The sequence below is a fragment of the Thunnus maccoyii genome, chromosome 23 (assembly GCF_910596095.1).
Source record: "Thunnus maccoyii chromosome 23, fThuMac1.1, whole genome shotgun sequence".
NCBI classification, from domain to species: domain Eukaryota; kingdom Metazoa; phylum Chordata; class Actinopteri; order Scombriformes; family Scombridae; genus Thunnus; species Thunnus maccoyii.
This window is the reverse complement of record NC_056555.1, coordinates 10,866,988-10,886,566: the sequence shown is the minus strand read 5'-3', so window position 1 is coordinate 10,886,566 and position 19,579 is coordinate 10,866,988. Positions and strand designations below refer to the sequence as shown.

Here is a 19,579-nt window from a genome sequence, read left to right as displayed (position 1 = left end):
AATTTTACTATTGAGGACATGAGTTTATTTCACAGATTATTTTAGAGCCAATTTGATACATCCAGAAAGTTACTCATGATATAGTGATTTTTTTCATAATAATAATGTGTTTCATCCAACAACAGCAGCACTACATTTCAGACAATACAATTTTAACAGGAAGTGTTGTGTAGTAGTGGAGACCTTCTTCACGTAACCCACTCTACACATGCATGACTTATTTTTGTACAATTTTGAATCTTTCATGCATGTTAATAGTATTTCCACAGTAAAATTGTGAGGTCTCTTTTGTACAAAGTTATCATAATGAAAGCCTGTAGTAATGCTTCCACAAAAATCATTTCAATTTAATGCTGAGTTGTTGTTGTTTTTTCCTTCTTATTCTTATTCTTTTCCTTTGTGAAAATACACAGGTGTAATTAATAACATCTATAATTGTTGCATTTATATTGGGTAGGGTGGCTCAGGCTCAATTCAGTAGAGCAGAGCTCTGTTATTAATTCCAGCTGTGTTTCTCCTGCTTTGACAAGTCAAACTGTCTGGAGACAGGGCTATAAAACTTGTAGGTGGAGGATGGGAAATCTTGGGTTTGGGTTTCTTTTACTTTTTTAGGACACAATAGTCAAGTCAAGTCCATTTTATTTTCTGTAATGCCAAATCACAACAAAAGTTATCTCATGACACTTTTCATATAGAGCAGAGGTCTGTACTATGAAGCAAGTTCACCATACCTGGGATATCTTTTCATTATCTGGCTTCACTGAGCCTAACATCGGCCATCCAGATAACCAGTACTACGAAGCTGGTTATCAACCATCTCAGTCAACCCGGGGTTTTCCTATCCAGCTACGAGCATGTTCGTGTGAAAGAGGTGAGGTTGTTAATTACGAGTGACATCATCAGAACCATGAATGAAGTACTTCATGATATGAGATGAAACGGTGATACCAAGTACCTGCGGAAAACTTCTGTTTAAGAGACAGCAAAATGTAAATGTCATGTAAATGACAGCCTGTAATCATACAACAGAATAAGAGGATATAGAAACACTAGAAATAATTTCCACATATTAATTAATTAATTAATTAATTAATATTAAAATATTTCTACTGACCTGTAAAAATATATATCGCTCTTTTTTACTTGTCACTTTAATGTAAACTCAGGACTTTTGAGAGAGAGAGAGAGAGAGAGAGAGAGAGAGAGAGAGAGAGAGAGAGAGAGATGTTCAGTAAAAACAATAATAATAATACCAACTATAATAATAATAATAATAATAATAATAGAAATATGACTAATAATAATAATAATAGTAGGCATGGGCATCAAGCAGGACCATGGCAGCAGGTGGTCTGCAACCACAATCCATAGAAGCCTGTGATCCAAAACCAGGCGGTCTGTGACCATGATCCATAAAAACCTGCAAGACAAGAAATAGCAACTATGTCAGATGCCTGTTGTTATAGGCTTATTGTATAAAGTAAAGAATTAGAATTAAAATTTGCATGAAGTGACTGTACCTTTCTTTGATTACATTTAAATACATTTTCTCTCATGTTTTTTTTTATGCATTTAAAGCATTCATAATCTGGTGAACTGTAAATATCAAGGTCTACTTAAATTTTCACCCTGTTGTTAATATCAATTTGATTTTTCATCTGCAGATGAACTATCCCTTGTAAGCAAATACACAAAGGAATAAAAGGTGCAACTCATCAGTGTCCAGTGAACATTTTTAAAGAATACCCTTGTGCTGGAAAATTTAAATGAAATAAATTTGTACATCCTCTTGTTTTATTTAAAAACATAATGATGCTAGAGCTGGCCAATAGGCTAAAATATCAATATCTTTCTGTTTCATGCAAATGCAATGCATTGCAAATACAATGCAAATAATTTAAGCATGATTGTAACGGACCACATGCAATGCTTGAGTCCATGTTTTCGATGAACATAAAGACAACTTCTCATTTGACTACAAAACATTTTCCAAGCAAGTATTGCGAATTATTTTTATGATGTTATTTTTATTTCATTATTATATGTATGTATTTCTCATTCCCATATTCTCCTTGATTTATACATTCTGTGGATTCACAATTTTAGGCCCATACTTCCTGCACAGTGGCCTATGTGAAGCTGAATGTTACTGGACTGGACTCCCACGTTTCTGTGGGGCCGATTGTTGGACTTGTGTAATATTTAAAGTTTAATGTTTTACCTGATCTTCCATGAAAAGCGAAGGCTTGTGTGTTTTGACCTTTGCGAGTTGCCGTAGTTCGAAATCCGGAAGCATAGATGCTGTCATCTAAACAAACATGTAAGCTACATTTTTTTGACGATAAACATGTTTGCTACGTTTCTTGTTCAGTGTGCTCACTGAGGCATATGTGCAAAGGCTGCTACTTGTTCTCTTCACAGTTGAAGAGACGACATTAAAAGGCGAGTTAGCCGACCGTGAACGATAAGTCAGCTGGGTGGCTATGTGAGTTAGCAAACTTCCCGGCTGAAGCGCCACATCGTCAGAAACTGACAGCGGGGCCGCAGTCACTGCTTTATTTTACTCAAATGTTGCCAGGATATGGCCAGTAAATACATTTGTCTCGACTGTTTTGCGATTTAACATTGTGCGTTAACTGTATGGTTATTACCAAGTGTAGCAAGCCATATCATAGCACTTTCTTAGCTATTTATTAGATGTTTTTTTAAATAACTAAAGTTAAAAAAGTTGTTTTAGAATGACGTTAACACGAACTAATGTGTTATATTAGTTGTCTGGACGTGAAGTAGGTAAATAATAAGTGTAATTTAGCGTGTATAAGTTTGGATTGCCAGACAAATTTATATATTTTGCATGATTGACTACTTGTTAACTTGAGTAACATGGCTTTTTGAATGTTCACAGGGGTTGATTTTACACAATGCCATCAAGATGTGAAGACCTCTGCTCGCAGATCCACTGTGCACGTCAAGAGAGGGTGACTGGAGCAAACTGACACCCAGAAGCCTCAGCTGCATTTGGATTAGTCACTTTTGAAGTCAGCCATCATGGCTCAGGAGGAGGAAGAAGAGCAGCTGACGGTCGACGGACCCAAGGAGGTGGACATGTTTACATCAGTCCGTTGCCTAGGCTACCTGTCCAGCATCAACCTCCTTGTGGCGGTATGCGTCGGCATGTACGTACGCTGGGAGGTGACAAATGAACCAATGATTCTGGTCATCTTCATCTTGGGTCTTTTTGTCCTAGGAATAGCCAGCATCCTCCATTACTACTTTGCTATGGAGAAAGCCAGCCTCAGCTTGTTCCATTTGTGGTTTGGCTTTCTGCTTGGTCTCCTGTGCTTCCTCAACAGCCCCACATTGGATTCAAATGTCAAGGAACTGGTCACCAACTATCTCCTCCTAGCCAGTGTAGTCATGAAAACAGTATGGGCTGTAACAGAGCGAGTATGCAGCTCCGTCCGTTACAAACCCATCTTGCTAACGTCAGCTGAGCTACTGGAGCTCCTGGGATTCGGCATTGCCAGCACTACCATGCTGCTTCACAAGTCAATCGCCATAATAGGCTTGGTAGTGGCCTTGGGTGCTCTCATTGTAGACCTGAGGATGAAATCCCTGCTGGCTTTGCCCAACCTGGTCAATTTTGCCTTAGTTACCTCCCTTGTGTTTTTCCAAGCCTTAGGCATCACAGCCAACCCTTATGCCTTAGGCTGCTACCTGGGCAGGCTGCTGTGTGAGCCTGTGTTGGATGTGTACTTCAGTGGGCTGGGACCCAGCGAGCGCTGGATGCCAGTGCTCTCTCTGGGGAAGGTGTGGAGGAGGCTGTCTCTGCTGCCTCTGAGTCTGGTTGAGCTGGCCTTCTTTGTCCTGGCAGCCTTAAAGGTACACTCAGCAGTATTTTGCAAAAATTGTCATGTGAGTTGTTGACATTTCAATTATGTGAGTCATTATACTCCTGTGTGATTTTCAAACTCTGTCTGTAAGATCTTACAAAAAGGTGTTTTTTTATGACAATGCAGGGTTTTGTATGGCTTGCTTACACATTTTAAGGTTGTTTTTAATGAGACTTTTCTCTTGTCTTACATAGCTGGGCCACTTGGAGCTGTGGTATCTGGTGATCCCAGGCTTCTGTCTGTTTGGCCTTTTCTGGTCCATCTGCCACATAATTCTACTGATCACAATATGGGGCTTCCACACCAAGCTGAGCGACTGTCAGAAGGCCTGGCGGGCCCAGCGATCCAGTAGCCGGAGTCTGGACCAAGTAATGGCCTCTAGGGGCATTCGACACTTCTGCCTCATTTCAGAGCGCTTGGTGTTCTTTAGTCTGCTATCAACGGTCATACTGGGGGCTGTGTCTTGGCAGGTAGGCATGTTTTCTAAAGATACAAACTGTTTCATTCATTGTCATTATAGTCACTATAATATAGTCATATTGGCCTTTTGCTGAGAAACCTTGTGGATGCATTCAGCAGCTCAGACTCTTCTAGATCATGGTGATGGTCCTGCTCAAATTCTTCCTCCTACTGTCACTTTGAGCTTCATGTCAAGGCCTACATAAACATATCATACACCCATGTCATAAATTCTTGAGAGAGATGCTAGTGGCAGTGTGTATTTAGTAGTTGCTCCCCAAGCTGAGGCACTTCTGCTCTCATGCGGAACCAATTTAATTAGCACTTTAATATCCCTATCTACTTGCATAAAGAGCAGCAATAACTTATTTAGCCTTATTAGACGTTTACCTTGTAAGAGTCTCATGGGCCTGAGTCCTAATTTGAGATCTGCACATTGTTGATGTCAGTTGCAAATTTGCTTGAGAAAGTGTGAGTCGTCAGTGCTCCAGAATAAGAAAGTTACTGTGTGTGGTTCTTGATGTTTTACAGCTATTTATATGCTTATGCTATTTAATTACAATAATGTATCATCAACCACCAAATCTGCGTAACTCTCATGCCCACACACACACATACACACACACTCTAAAATCAGTGTAGTGTTAATGCAGTCTCAGCAATAAGCACTGCCTTTGTGGAACTTAAATATTCAATATTTGTTGAGTCAAAAAGGTGTTGATTCAACTCTATGCAAATGTTTAAGGCCATAGTTTGTGGTGCTATATTGGATTCAGCGTTTCCCATAGAATGTATATGACATTATGTATTATACCCTCCTTTCAAAAGTCTACATGGAAATGCATTTTAAAGTGTAGATTGACTGAAAAGCTGAGTAGCGTTTTCATGTGCAGTTGTATAGAAATTGCTTTTCTAATAGGAAGTCAGCCGCTGAATGCAACGCTGTTAAGTGCAGCGATGCTCATGAGCAAACCCCCTACCCCCCAGTTCTTTGGGGTTGACTACAATGAATCAATTCTCAACCTGTGAGAAATACTTTTAGATTGTATTACTGTATTGTGCTTTGACTGCTTATTATACTACATTCAGGCAGCAGAGGATATATGGAGTTTATGTATTTAAGGGGTATGCAACTTCATAAAAAGTCAATGAACGAGTGGAATGCTTTTTTTCGGGCATACACTGGGCAGTTCAATATTTTCTGAAAATTCAAGCATGGTTCCACTTAACCGATTTGCATTCTCAGATACAGCGCCATGCTATGAAATCAAAGTGGCTTTTTGAGGATGCTAAATTGCACTGCCTGACAGTGATTCAGATTGTATTATGTGTTTGTGTGTGTATATTAAGGCATGTGCAAGCATGCAATTTTGTGTTTGGATTATTGATATTTGAGTGTGAGTGTAAGAAAAGTATAAAAAATTATGCAAATGCATGAAAAAAGATTACAGTTTTATTCTACAAACTCATGGCTTTAAAGAAAGTACAGCCTCATTCACACTGGAATAATTATTTTGCTTTGAATGGATACTTTTGATGTATGCTTAGTCTGCTGTCTTACAGTGCAGTTTGTCTCCATTTAGCAAGGTCCTGTCATGTTTTGTCCTGCGATAATAACACAGTGTCAGTCCTTTATTGTATAACTGTCTTGCAAAGTGTCACCACCAATTAACTGCATCTGATTGCTTTGTGCTGTAAGTGGCGAATGAAAGTGACTCTGATTCTTTCACTTTTTTCAGCCATCCAACGGTCTCTTTCTCAGCGCTCTGCTGGTGGTGCTGCCTTTGGAGTCTCTGGCTCATGGTCTGTTCCACGAGCTGGGCAGCTGCCTGGGGGGAACCTGTGTTGGCTACGCTCTGGTCATACCTACAGCATACTGCAGGTACTGGAGAAAGATGAAACATATAAAATCACCCCGATTTCTCATAGCCCGGGGTAACATCTTTAAATTGCTTGTTTTGTTTGACAGTCCAGAACCAAAAGATTTTTTTATGAAAATTTAACGTGGTGATGTTGTGGTGGACATCGGTGATTCAAGTCTGGCCGGGGAACGTAGTTATATGTTATCACCCATTTCTCTCCCCTCGTTTCCTGTCAGCTCTCTACTGTCTAATAAAGGGAAAGTGCACCAAATAAAGATGAAAACAACACATTTGAGAAGCTGAATCCAGTAAAAGGTTTGGCATTTTTGCTTGATAAATTACTTTAACAAGCAATTGTTAAAATGAATTTCCTTAATATGTCTAATCAGTTAATTAACTAATATTTCAGTAGTACTCTTGAATGTTTCATTTTTTTTCGATTGCTATCTCAAGCACATAGACTCAAACTGTAGTTGCAGCTAAACTATCCTGTGGGGTTTTTGGCCACTTGGAGCGCTATGGAGCAATGTTTTTTTACGAATAGGTCCCCGTTTCAGATCCAAACACGCGAGCAAACAGACTGCAAGATTCACATCCTGCAGTCAGCTTCACACTGTTCCACTGATTAACAGTTGGTGACGATAATGTGCCAACAAACATAGCTATGGGCGAGATGAGGCAGGGAAGAAGATCGCTAGCAAGAAAACGTGGATGTAAACAAGACACAGTTTTTAATATTGAAAATATTATTGAATGTAAACTTTCATTTGTTTACAGGAAATCTCCACAGGGTACCTTTTTCAGTTTTTTTCAATAGTCTACAGACACAGATAATCAAAACACACAAACATACGACGACTCCATATTTACACGCATAAACATGCACAGGACTGGCTTTGCCAAACGTTCTAGCCTTCTTTTGCATCACAGGCGCTGGTAAATATGATCACATTCCAACTCCCTCCACAGTTAACACAAAACCAACTGGATAAATAGGCCAATAACTATGCATAAACACTAATGTTTTGGCCCGTAAGGGATCATTCCAGCACTCCCTCCGCAGCATACTAAGTTGTTCAGCCGCAGCAGTTAGCCATTAGCTGCTGCTGATGCCTCTCCTAGTGCCCTCTCAGTTGGCTGAGCTTTTTTTTTCTTTTTTTTTTAAATAGCCTGGTGCGTTTTGATGATGCAGACACGTCTCCTCCTCCTAAGCAGCAGCAGCAGCTTACCCACCGTCAGTCATAAAGCAGTGTTTCCATCTTTGAGAGCCCCTCCACAGGTCTGAAATCCAGCCTCTAGAGATGTTTGGCCAGTAAACATATGCCAGCTTTACTAGTGTTTAACTCTCCAGGTGATTTTGGATGCAGGCCCATGTGCTATTGGAGCTGTGGATGCTCTGTATGCAAGGCCATATATGCAAGGTCCATAGGGATGACAGAGAGCATGATGAGAATGCAGCAGTGTATAATCGGCTGTTTGATGGCCGCAGATCATGTTTTCACAATGACAAGAGCCCCACAGGGAGATTAGAGAGATAGGGGTGAGAGGCGGGGGGGTGGGTGAGAATGGGAGGCGTGCAGGGTGAAAGAGGGAGGAAAAACACAAAGAGAGGACTTGTGGTTGTAAACAGCAAGGGGGGGTGGTCAATGAAAAAAGGGACAGACACAGCAAAAGGAAGGGGAGGAATTTTCGAAAGATGGGAGGGAGAGATTGAGTTCTGAGTAGAGCTATGGAGAAAAGGACAGGATTTTTTTTTTTTTTAAGGATGAAAGAGAGAGTGTAACAGGGAAAGATGTGGTCTGAATCTCAAACCACAAGTCTTGACTCCCCTGGGCGCCATGAGATCTGAAAAGATTAGATGGGTTTAGATGAACAGTGAGCTTGCCAAGCCATGCAGAGGTTGCAGCATGTCATTTTCAGACCAAGTGCAGTATATCTTTCTTTACTTAGAAATATGAAGAAAATTGTTCATCTCCAAAGAGGACAGAAAAGAGAGAGTGTCAACATCAGTAACAGTGATCACCTCACACACCTGATGAATACATCCGCTCTGGCTGTCAAGGAATAACGACCACTTATCTGTGCGCCGGCCGAAAAAATCAATCCTATCTCGTCCACATTAGATAAACTTTCACTTGTCCTTGTCAAGGTGAGGTTGAAGGTGATTGAATGGGGGCATAGGGTATAAGATGATGGCACATTCATGCAGATGTCCATAGGGGTGAAGTATGACATGGCCATGAATAACATCAAGCCCCAGAGATTGAAAGAAAATGTATGGCTGCATGAATAACCACCAGCCTTGACTTTGTGTGTACGTGTCATCATCATCATCATCGCCTACGTATGTGCTTTGCCTGCATCCACACACACTTTTTATAAAATCACTTTGCCCTCAACTTTTTCCTCAGTTTCCTGTCTCAGTTCTTGTCACTTCTCCCTCTTTCTTTTCTTACTTTCCTTTCATTCTCCACTCCCTTTACATCCCTGAGGCTAATGTCATTTCCTGCAGCAGTGATCCACCACTCCTACTCCTTCCATCTCCTTTTTCCTACATCTCCTCTCATCCTCTCCTCTCTGCTGCCTCTCTCCCTGGCGATGCAGACAGCTACTCCACCCAGCATGTCAAACTATCAACTTACAATATACATTATTGTCCTGATAGGGAAATTTTTCTTGGGTTCAGTGACGCTGCATTTAACAAACGTCTTTCTTCATTTTGCATACAGAGTACGTAGACATATCACACAGTCAACCACATACTAGTATTCATATGTACATACATTCAAGTGCCGTAAGTAAAAAATTGAAAACAACCCATCAATCCAAACAAAGTCCTTTTGGGGATTATGGCCTCTATGGCTCAAACTATGTCCTTACTGTTTAAGATGTTAATAGAAGACCTCACAAATGAGCTTTTAAAAAGATTGAGTCACCACTTGGGTACTCTATATCGTCTGCCAGAGGGTAAAAGCTCGTACTCAGAGTGGAGGACTTGGGATGGATCAGCCAGTATTCTCTGTGCTCTTCCGAGCACAGACTGCTCGTATTTGGATTGAAGGGACTGGTGTTCTTCTATGACCTTTACAGCGATCTGAACAAGACAGGCAAGCCTAGATTTTAACTGTACTGAGAGGTTACCATACCATGCCTGTATCCCATACCTGATTAGGCTTCCCAAGACTGCCTGGTAGAACAGATAAGTTTCTGGTCAACCTCATACACTCTGAGCCTTCTCAAAATGAACAACCTCTGCTGTAGCCTGGAGCATAGGCTGTCAACATGGGCTTATCAGGTAAGCATGTTATCAGTATGGACACAGAGACTACCTGATTAATGGGAGTGTTGTGGATAATCGCAGGGCTGTGGTACTACACCAGGGTCATACACCATCTCTTCAGTTTTCTTCACATTCAAAATGAGGTGGTTAGCATCAGACCAATGTACAAAATTCTCTATACTTCTCACTCATTTATCTCTCTTTTGCTTCCTCCCCGTCTCTCTCTTCCACCCCTTTTTCGGACAAGCCACCTCACTTGAGTCTCCCTCGGAATAGATTAAAAAAAAAAAAAGATGACTAAAGACCTCTTCACATCCTCTCATCTCTCTTTTCTGTCCAGCGCTGATGGCCAGCCCACTCTCCTACCACCTGAGCACGTACAACAGTTAAACCTGCGCTCCACGGGTATGCTGAACAACGTGCAGCGTCTCTTCTCCCACCACATGATCCAGACATTCGGCTGCGACTACTCCACCAGCGGTGTCACACTGGAAGCCGTGCAGACCAAGCTGCGCAACTTTCTGGAGCTTCGTACTGTAGACGGGCCACGCCATGACACCTATCTGATTTTCTACAGCGGGCACACACACAAAGGCACTGGGGCATGGGCTCTAGCTGGTGAGGGTCACACATCCAAATTTGTTTTTTTTTTGTTTGCTTCTTCTTTAGCTTCTTCGAAAATGATCAGTCCTGGCAGCTAAACTGGATTCTTAAACATTACATGTCTTAAGTATCTTAATTCACTAAAGAAATTGAGGACAATGACCTCAGCTTTCTTGTAGAGTAAGAAAGGCATTTTCAGATATTCTGTTGCATTTTTTCACAGCAGGTTTATCTATAAAGGTTTTCAATTAGGATGCTGGCAGTCACACTCCTACCTCAGGTAAAAATAGTTTTTATAAACAACAAAAGGATGTAATTTTCCACCTTGAATCATCACAAAAAGTTTTAGACATGCGCTGTAAGTTGAATATCTCTTCAAAGTTTACTCAAAATTATCACATTTGAACTACCAGTAATTACCTAAGAGTTGAATCAGAGTTGAATCGGCACCTCTCAAGCAGTTATAACAAAAATTGAACAGAAAATGAGTGTTTACTGCAGAGCCATTGTGTAGGACAGCATTAAGTAGATATTTTATTCTTCCGGCAAACTTCATTTGCATTACAGTCTGATTTGCATTCTTTTCATTCCCCCCCCTCCTCTCAGTCAGTCAGAGGCTGATTTGCACAGATCGGACAAGTAAGCCAAAAGAGTTGAAATAGCTGTGAAGGACAGGACACAGAAGTTAAGTTCCAGCAGAGAAGATTCTGTCGGTCTGCTGTGTCACAAGCGTTCCCTCAACAGAAATGAGAATCACAGCAGGCTAACACCGTGTCAGCCACTGTTCTCCTGTTAAGAGATCACTTGACACATTATCTCTGTGCGTCGACGCAAACAAGAAAAAAATATCCCCATAGAAAAGATAATCACTTCCCTGTGTCACCATCCTGAAGGCGACACGAGTATGTTTTCAGTCTGTGTTCGGTGGATAATTTTTCACATTCTTAAAAAGTGGGGTTGTTTTTGCCAAAATCCAAATTGGGAACTGTTTTCAAGTTATATTTCAAGTCATAAAGACATTGTGTAGCAGTTTTGTCCAGTCCTAAATTACACACTGATCCATGGAAGAAGTAGTTTGTCTATACTCTGTTGTAACAGTGATAACAGTGGCCAGGAAATTACTTTAGTAATGCAACTACAGTGTCTCTAGATAGGCTTGTTTTAGATTTTTAGGCATGTGGATGGACCCCAATTTTCTATCCAAAATTAAAATCAGCCCTAGATGAAGCTGTTTTGTGGCCAAAAGCAAAAAGCCTTTCTCTCCTCAGCTCTTGATTCACTTACTTAGCACTTTCCAACAATTAATAATGATTTTAAGGCAACAGCAGTAATTTGGTACATCTGCTGGCGAGGCACTGCAGCTCTGATCTTTGTACTTTTTAATGTGCCTTTCGGATGGTAGCTTCTGTCGAAGTTTGCATGGTTGTGTGTGTGTTTGTGTTGTTGGGATGACAGCAGTCAGACAGACAGTCCCTCCCGCCAATCAAAGTTGACAGGTTTGATCCCTGCAAAGCCACTGTGTCCATCAACAGCCATGTGTCCTTTTGAAATGTCCTTGAACAGGACATTGAACCAATGGTGGCTTAATAACCACCGCTGTGTATCCATATATGTTTGGGAAACAGTATAAGCTATGTAAATACTTATAATACCAAACTTTTGACTGGCACTGTATATAAACATGGAAACATGGGGATATGTATGTACAGTATGAGTTTCCTTTGACATTCCTTCCTGTTCAATATATTTTTCTCTTTCCCTCCTTTCACTTTCTTCCCAACCCTTCCTCTTCCTATTTTCTATTTCACCATCTAACCTCCTCTGCTGCAGGAGGTGAGAGTCTTCATCTGGCCCAGTTGCTGGAGTTATGGAAGGAGAAGAACACTGGCCACTGCTCCCGTCTCATCCTGGTCCTGGACACTGAGAACTCCCTCCCCTGGGTCAAGGAGGTGCGTAGAGTGGAGGGTATCCACATAGCCGTGCAGGGGGCCGAGCTGTCCGTCACCAGGGTGGACCCGGAGGCCGGAGACATCCCCTATCTCGGAGACTTCACTTCCGAATGGGTGGAATTCAACTGCAACCCAGACAGCGACACCCAATGGTCAGAAAAGGGAAGGACAGTGACAGCCGTCTACGGCGTGTCCAAGCGCTGGAGCGACTACACGCTTCACCTGCCTACAGGAAGTGACGTGGCCAAGCATTGGAAGACCCACTTTCCCAAGGCTACCTATCCCATGGTGCACCTCTCCAACTGGTGCTGCGGCCTCAACTTGTTCTGGTTATGCAGCGTGTGTCTGCGCTGCTTCAGGAGGTGTAAACTAGCTTGGTTCCCACCAGCTGTACTGGACACTGGGCAGGGTATTAAACTGGTGCACTCATAAATGTGGTGGGAAGTTATCTTGCACATCTTGACTCAGGCAGTTTGCGCTTTAACAGCTGGGGTACGAGGTATTTATATAAAGGCAAAAGAATAGTACATGCACACAAATTTTGGCCTTCGGACAGTCCTTAAAAATGTTTTTATACATCATTTTTATTTGATGTGATACAGAGACATTGTGCTGAGAATTTGATAGCAAAACATGGACTAAATATAATTTAAAAAGTAAAAAAAAGAGTGGAAATCCAAATAAAATCACCTCTTTCTAATTCAGAAGAGTGGATAAAACCATATTGGGAGCATTAACCTTGTTTCTTTATATAGGATGAGTTAAAATGACCAAATTGTGTCTTTTTGAATAAGTTTATCATACTTCAGGACAGTGTGTTATATATTGTTGAAAACTATTTTGCCAGTAAGGCATCATTATTTCTTTGAAAGGGTTTTCTGATTATCTGTTTTGTTACAGCATGATATATTTTTTTCAATGACATATTGCCTTTATAAGTGCCTTTAACATGGATTTGGGATCATCTTTTGTATTTGTATATACAAAATATATATATATATCCTTGTCTAGCATCATATTTATATTTAGATGATTTCACTGACAGTCTTAACTTACAACATGTCAGCTGGGTGGGGCTCTGTCTTCCTAAAGCCTTTCAACAAGATGGACAAAATGACTGTTGCAGGGGTGAAATCTGTGACCCTCTGGTTCCGGGACAACCTAACCACAAGGCCAACATGCCGTTCTTGATGTACGATCTTCCCCTCATCACTTTCAAACTCTTTAAATATGCATTTATTCCCGCATTGAACAAAGAAAGATGCACTGGCTGCGAGACAGTATATCATCACCAGACACTGTCCCCGTCTTGTGCCTCATCCTGTTTATTTTCATGAATTAATTCATCTCGAAGAAGTCATTTGCTCTGTACAAACACACATCGCATTCACGTTTTCTCGCTGTTGTCCTTGCCATGCGGTGAAACAGTGACTTGTCATGTAAAGCAACAAATCATCAAGAAGCTCCCGATGCTTTTTTTTTTTTTTTTTTTATCGGTGCACTGACCTTAAGAACTGAAATCAACCATCTTTTCTACTTTATTCTGCTGTGTTGCATCTTTCTCTCGCAACACATCCCTAAGCTATGTAGTGGATTGCTGCCTTAAAGGGTGAGATGTTTCCAAAGAGGTCAAATGCTATTTTCCATATGCAATTTTCCATGTGCCTCAGAAAATGTCAGACATAAACTTGGATAATAAACTTATAAAACATTGCTGTCTGATGTGATTGTGTGCAAAATGTAGGGAGGGAATAGAAATACACACGAGTTTGATTGAATGAAAACAATAGAAGAGAGAAGGTAAGACACCAGGCTCATTTAACATGGCCGGCTTTACAGACACTGAGTAAATACAGACTCTGCTCTGTGGAAATGCTAGCATTCCCTGACAAATATTAGGACTGCAAACTGGAGAAAAATGAGACGGAGTGTAAAGGGAAAATGAAACAACACAACACACTATCTCTGAGGGATTCAGTCAGAGCTTTTCACCTCAGTTAGTCCCAGTGTCTGCTTGCACATGTGCGAGGCACTGCTAGATATATTTTACTGGTCTCACATGCCTGAAGGGTGCTATCAGGCATAGAGGAAGGTTTGGAGAGAGCTTGGAAAGATGAAAGCTGACATTAGAAGCAACGTTTCATATCGGCTTCCATCCATCCGCACACGACCAGAAGAGAGAGGAGGAGGAAAGCATGCAGCATGAACCGGGGTGACCCTTCACCACTCTTAATTTACTGCGCTTAGATACTGTAAATATCAAACCATCAGGCATGTATGAGCGATATGTTGAGCAATTTGCTGTGGCAATTAGCGAAAAGGAGACAGACATAAATGCTGTCTTGTGTGGGCGTTCTTTTCATCGCTGTAGCCTGCAAGCTGTGGTTATAGCTAAGGTCAGGGATTCATGTATATGGCGGGAATCATTTAAGAGAATATTAGATTACAGGCCGGATTCATCTCCTAAACTGGATTAGGTAATAAAAGAGCCAGCCGCCTCTGAGGCCCGTGCGGATGTGCTGAGTCAGAGCCGGCCGCACACACTCTTAAACACACACATAAACACAGATACGTGCATAGATACAGTACAACCGCACACACACTTGTCTCTCTGCCTTTCTCTATCCCCCTTTTTCTACAGCTGAGTCTCTCATCTGTGGGTAATTACAGCCTGTCATGGGGCGTTACCTTCTAATACAAACCAAAGTGATTGCCTGAAATTTATTTGAGGATATAAATGTGCTTTTATAGCCTAAGTTAGCATAGGGACTCTCAGTTGTTATTGTTTATTCACATCCCTCTGAAGGCACAGCAGGGGTTGGCAATTTTACACCATTTTCTTTAATACAATTTTAACTTCTCTAAACCATGTTTTGTGCCGATTGATTGGTGTATCACCATTGGTCTATTCATTAAAATATTATTAAAGGGTGTCTGAACTCTGCAGGGAAGACTTTTTGATTATAAAATCTGGCTTTTAATGCCCATACTAATGATTTGAAAGCTCAAGTGAGCATAGTGTGCTGCCATTCTTCCGACCTACCCATTTTTCCATCACTTATACACCTCAGTGGCATCCAGCAGGCATCCATTTTAAGTGTAATGTACTAGAACCAGATATATACATAAATGCTGAATGTCCCCTTTTTTTCTTGCTCCCTTGGAACAGAAGGGAGTAATGGGATGAGAGATTACAGATTCAGCAGCATCACTGTTCCAACTTTTCGCCCTGCTTTTCAAGATACCTGCTTGCTGTGGCTCGCAGTGGGTCTGACATTGAAATGTCAAAGCCATTATCTCAAATTACAAGGGCTGAGGATGCGTTTAGTGGCCGTTTAACCATGCAATGCTCCCCACTATGCAGACAATCATTTGGAAGTGGCTGCCAAAATCTCCCTGCTCTCAGGGCTGCTCTTTCAACATTGCACTTTCTCTGAAAACCATATGGTCATTTCGTATCAGGTGCTTTGCATCAGATACTACGTTATCTGTGCGGTAACTTGAATGGGAAGCAGGATCCTGGACATGATTCATTTTCTGCCATGATGTTGCAAAGGAAAAATGTGAGCATGTTGGATCTACGGTTCTCAGAAGAACAATATTTGTAGATTGTTTCTGATGGTGTTTTTTAATGTTCAGTGTGCATATAAATATGATTAAAACTCTTATTCACCCTGCTGACTCTCATGTCAGTATGATAAATTAGAAGCAGGGGGAAACAGCTAGCCTGGCTTTGTCCAAAGCTAACAAAATCTGCACCTTTAAAGCTCACTAATTAACACATGTAATCAGTACAAAAACAGTAGTGTAAAAACAAGTTGTGGTTATGTGCTAGACTTGTTCTTGGCCAGGAGCAGTGACTTTCTGGAGTTTCTGCTGGTTGCTTTAACTCATGTTTTTCCAGCTGGAGCCAAGAACTTCTTTAACTGCAAGGCAAAAGTTTTGATCCCCTCAATATTCACTGTCAAGATAAGCAAAATGTATAGATTTTCAAATTCAAGCCAGCGATGTGAAGAGATTATTCACGGTACAGGGATTGGAGTAACTCTGGGCAAGGATTTATGAGCTGATGCAGAGGGGGGTGAGGGTGAAGCAGACCTTGTAGCCTCAGTTATTACACATATGCCTTTCTTGTAAAGTGAAGGTCAAGATTATGGCAGGATAAAGGAATTAAGTGTGTTTTGTGGAGTATTGCGTGGGCGGGCGTCTGGTCTGCCTTGTCCCGTTGTCATCTTGGCTCCATTTAAACATTAATTCCCCCTCACTGTCTTATCTGGATAAAGAAAAAAAAACAGGTTAATGCAGGTATCAGAATGTGATAAGATTTAATGATTTGGAGGAAATGGACAGAACATACAGATACAGATTACCTTTTTAACACTGGATGTACAGTAAATGGGGCCTTTTACAGGTGTGTGAGTATGAATTGAACTCATCCTTTATCAAACTGAACTGCACTGGATATTGGCTCCTCTACGCAGCCAATATACTCAGTCTGAGCCAGATGATGCTGATACGCTTGATTCAATTAAAAGTGTAAATCGGAGGCTAACAAGACAGTCAGCGCTGCAGGATCAGAGGTTGAGTAAATAGCTTTGTTGTCACAGTTGGGTTGAGATGGGACAGGGCTAGGCTGAGCTGGGCTAGTGAAACAGATGAGTTTCCTGTTCTGATATTACATCTGGGAGCCTGCAAATCTTCTAAGTCAATCAAAGCAGGCTTCCCCTTCTCTATTGAAACTTTGCATCACTGAGAACAGTTTAAATACTTTGGATTTGATTTCAAGAATATGTCTGAACACAGACCTTTTCAGCGTTGTTGTTCAGCAACATTCATGTTCACTGTGCAATCAAGTCATTTAGTATCATTTATGCTATTTTGAAGATGACACTCTTTTTAGAGGATTTCTTCAGAGAAACATATCAAAAAGTTGGAAACAACAAACCTCTTCACATTCTTTTACGGAAATATTGTGAAACTTTGGGAAATAGTGTGCACTTATTCATTTTCATGCTGAGAATTAGACAGGAAGATCGATACCACTCCAATTCAGTAACTCGAGCCTGCAGCTGGTTAGCTTAGCTTAGCATAATGATGTCATGAGAAGGGGAAATGGCTTGCCTGGCTCTGTCCACCTACCAGCACATCTAAAGCCCACTAATTAACACATTGTTTGTCATATTTTTAATCTGTACAAAATCCTAAGGGTAAAAGCAACAATTTGCCAGAAACTCCAGGAAGAAACAGTTCAGCAAATAATCCCCATTCAATGCTTTTTTTTTGCTACAGATTAAACAAACAAGATACAGCCTAACCTGTTAATTAGAAGCTTTAAAAGTGCTGGTAGGTGGAATTTGTTACCTTTGGACAGAGCTGACAAGCCTTTTCTCCCCGTTTCTAATCTTTATGCGAAGCTACACTAACCGGCCATAGGCCCCAGCTACATTTACTGTAAGAAATGCTATTGATCTCCCAGCGAGAAAACAAAATTCCAAACTTTTCTTTTAATCCTGTAAAATTAATGATGGAAGAAAAAGGTTTTTAAGGTATTTATAAGTTTATGTTAGCCCTGACCTAGGAGGGGTCATCTCTGCTATTCGACGAATAGAGTCGGATTGTGATGGAGTGGAGTCGACAGCACTGCTCTGTGCTTATGATAAGCAACGTTTGAACGTCCTTATAAAACCCTTCATTAAACAGAATTTAAAGTCAGACAGAAAGCTAGCCCAGCTCTCAGTGCAGTCTCTCTATAGACTCCCATCCTGCTTTGAAATTATCTCTCCAAATGCAGTGCTGATGCATGACTCACCTAAGCCTGCTCCTCCGATCTTCAGTCTGTCTGACTGCTGGTAAGTGGGTTATGGAGCTGCACTGGGTGTCTCTTCTCAACCATGACATAACAACGCACTCAGGCACTGACTGGAAACATACCTGTTTACTGCCTGTAACAAGCAGTCAGCTGGCTTTAAGTGTAGCTCAGGCATTGAGGAAGGTCGGGTTGACGGGGAATTAAGGGATGGCTGCTTCACAAGATGATAGATTTACAAGAGGTCTTTTGCCCTCCTGCATGTTTATCGGGGGCTTGTGTTTACTTCTGCGCTTGCATGTCTTGTACAGGTGTACCCTTGTGTGTGTGTGTCTGTGTGTGTGTGTGTGCCGCTTTTTGCACTTCATATTCATTTTAGTCCAAGAGACATTCAGAATTTTCCCCAGAGGTAGAAAACATCCTACAAAAAAAAAAGAGAGATCTGAGTGTAATTTCTACTTTGAATAAAAAGGGAATCCAAAGCCAAATCAGAACCAAAATTATGCAGAAATCTGATTTACTCCACACAATTTTGGCCAAGGCTTCATTACTGCTGCACATATGCTTGTCCCTGACCTGCTGCTTTTGTGATTTTGTGTGTGTGCATGTAAGTGCGTGTGAGAACACGCAAGGAGGTGCGCACATTCCTCTCTCTTTCTCTCTTTGTGGTATGTGTGTGTGTGTGTGTGTGTGTGTGTGTGTGTGTGTGTGTGTGTGTGTGTGTATGTATGTGTGTGCGCGCGCATGTAATGTCAGCAGAACCCCAGGGGGTCTAGCAGGAGCTCGTTTGATTGCAGCCTCACAGCTGGCTCACGATGTTACCCAGCCAGGCTCCTAGTGAAGTGAAGAGAGAGAGAGAGAGAGAGAGAGAGAGAGAGAGAGAGAGCCACAAGGAATGGAAAGGAACGATGGCCTGATAAATAGTGGCAAAAAATGAAGACAGTTTGTATGAATTTAGCTTTTACGTAGGCCTCCTGTACAGCAGGAAAAAAATTGAGAGCAATGTGACAAAATCAAAGGGAGTAGCAGAAAGACAGAAAGAAAGAAGAGGGAGGAGGTGGAAACAGAGAGGAAGAATGATGGATAAAGATAGATGGGGGTGGGGGGGTGGAGGCAGGGAGGCAGGCAGGTGTGCCCATGGCTGTGTATCAGAGTGAAACATGGGGGAGGAAAGAGTACACCTGTCCTTCAGTGATCAAACAAACACTCACTCACATACATTCCTTCACGCAGGGACTCTCCTCAGATGTATACTGTATCCCTGTATGCGCTTCACACACCTTTTTGCATAAAGACACATACTGTACATGAGGCAAGAAAAATATCTTAATGTTTGCTCACACAGATGGTATCGCCGGGGTTTATTGTGGGATTTAAAGGCAAGCTGAAGCCCTCGCTCAGTTTAACCGCTGCGGTCAGAGCCTCATGCTGTTGGGCAATTGGGCAACGGCATGGAATAGCCTAATTTAGAGGCAGATGACTGGATGTCCCTGAACAGAGGAAAAATGTAGACAGAGAGACAGGGATACACTGCGGAGACCATGAGATTTTGTGCGCATATCGTGAGAAGGGGGAAATAAATTGCTGATGAAAGACAAGAAAAAGATGAGAAAACACTGTGATATATAGGAGAGAGAAAAAACAAACACACAATCCCATCGAGGACAGCTGTCATCCATTGCTGTGTGCAGTGTGGGAACATTCCAGACTCATCTGTTTTGGCTGGA

The 19,579-nt window shown here is 41.5% G+C and overlaps 1 protein-coding gene across 3 annotated transcripts; it reads left to right on the top strand.

Annotated features, from left to right (window-relative positions):
- Positions 1 to 2,462: 2,462 nt before the first annotated feature.
- Positions 2,463 to 13,759, top strand: tmem168a (transmembrane protein 168a). Of its 3 annotated transcripts, none has more exons than XM_042403883.1 (6): positions 2,463 to 2,485; positions 2,906 to 3,882; positions 4,088 to 4,363; positions 6,092 to 6,234; positions 9,835 to 10,112; positions 11,928 to 13,759. In XM_042403883.1, the coding sequence occupies exons 2-6, from the start codon at positions 3,049 to 3,051 to the stop codon at positions 12,476 to 12,478; spliced, it is 2,082 nt and encodes a 693-aa protein (XP_042259817.1). In that variant the 5' UTR covers positions 2,463 to 2,485; positions 2,906 to 3,048; the 3' UTR covers positions 12,479 to 13,759. The 3 variants fall into 3 exon arrangements, with proteins under 3 accessions (XP_042259817.1, XP_042259818.1, XP_042259819.1); XM_042403884.1 differs by lacking the exon at positions 2,463 to 2,485 and adding an exon at positions 2,566 to 2,588; XM_042403885.1 differs by lacking the exon at positions 2,463 to 2,485 and adding an exon at positions 2,769 to 2,790.
- Positions 13,760 to 19,579: the final 5,820 nt, after the last annotated feature.

Bases quoted from the DNA above. Each gene is read 5' to 3' on its own strand.
- tmem168a (XM_042403883.1), top strand. From the start codon at position 3,049: ATGGCTCAGGAGGAGGAAGAAGAGCAGCTGACGGTCGACGGACCCAAG. The intron at 4,364-6,091 runs GTAGGCATGTTT...CACTTTTTTCAG, and splicing joins TGGGGGCTGTGTCTTGGCAG to CCATCCAACGGTCTCTTTCT. The intron at 6,235-9,834 runs GTACTGGAGAAA...TTTTCTGTCCAG, and splicing joins ATACCTACAGCATACTGCAG to CGCTGATGGCCAGCCCACTC.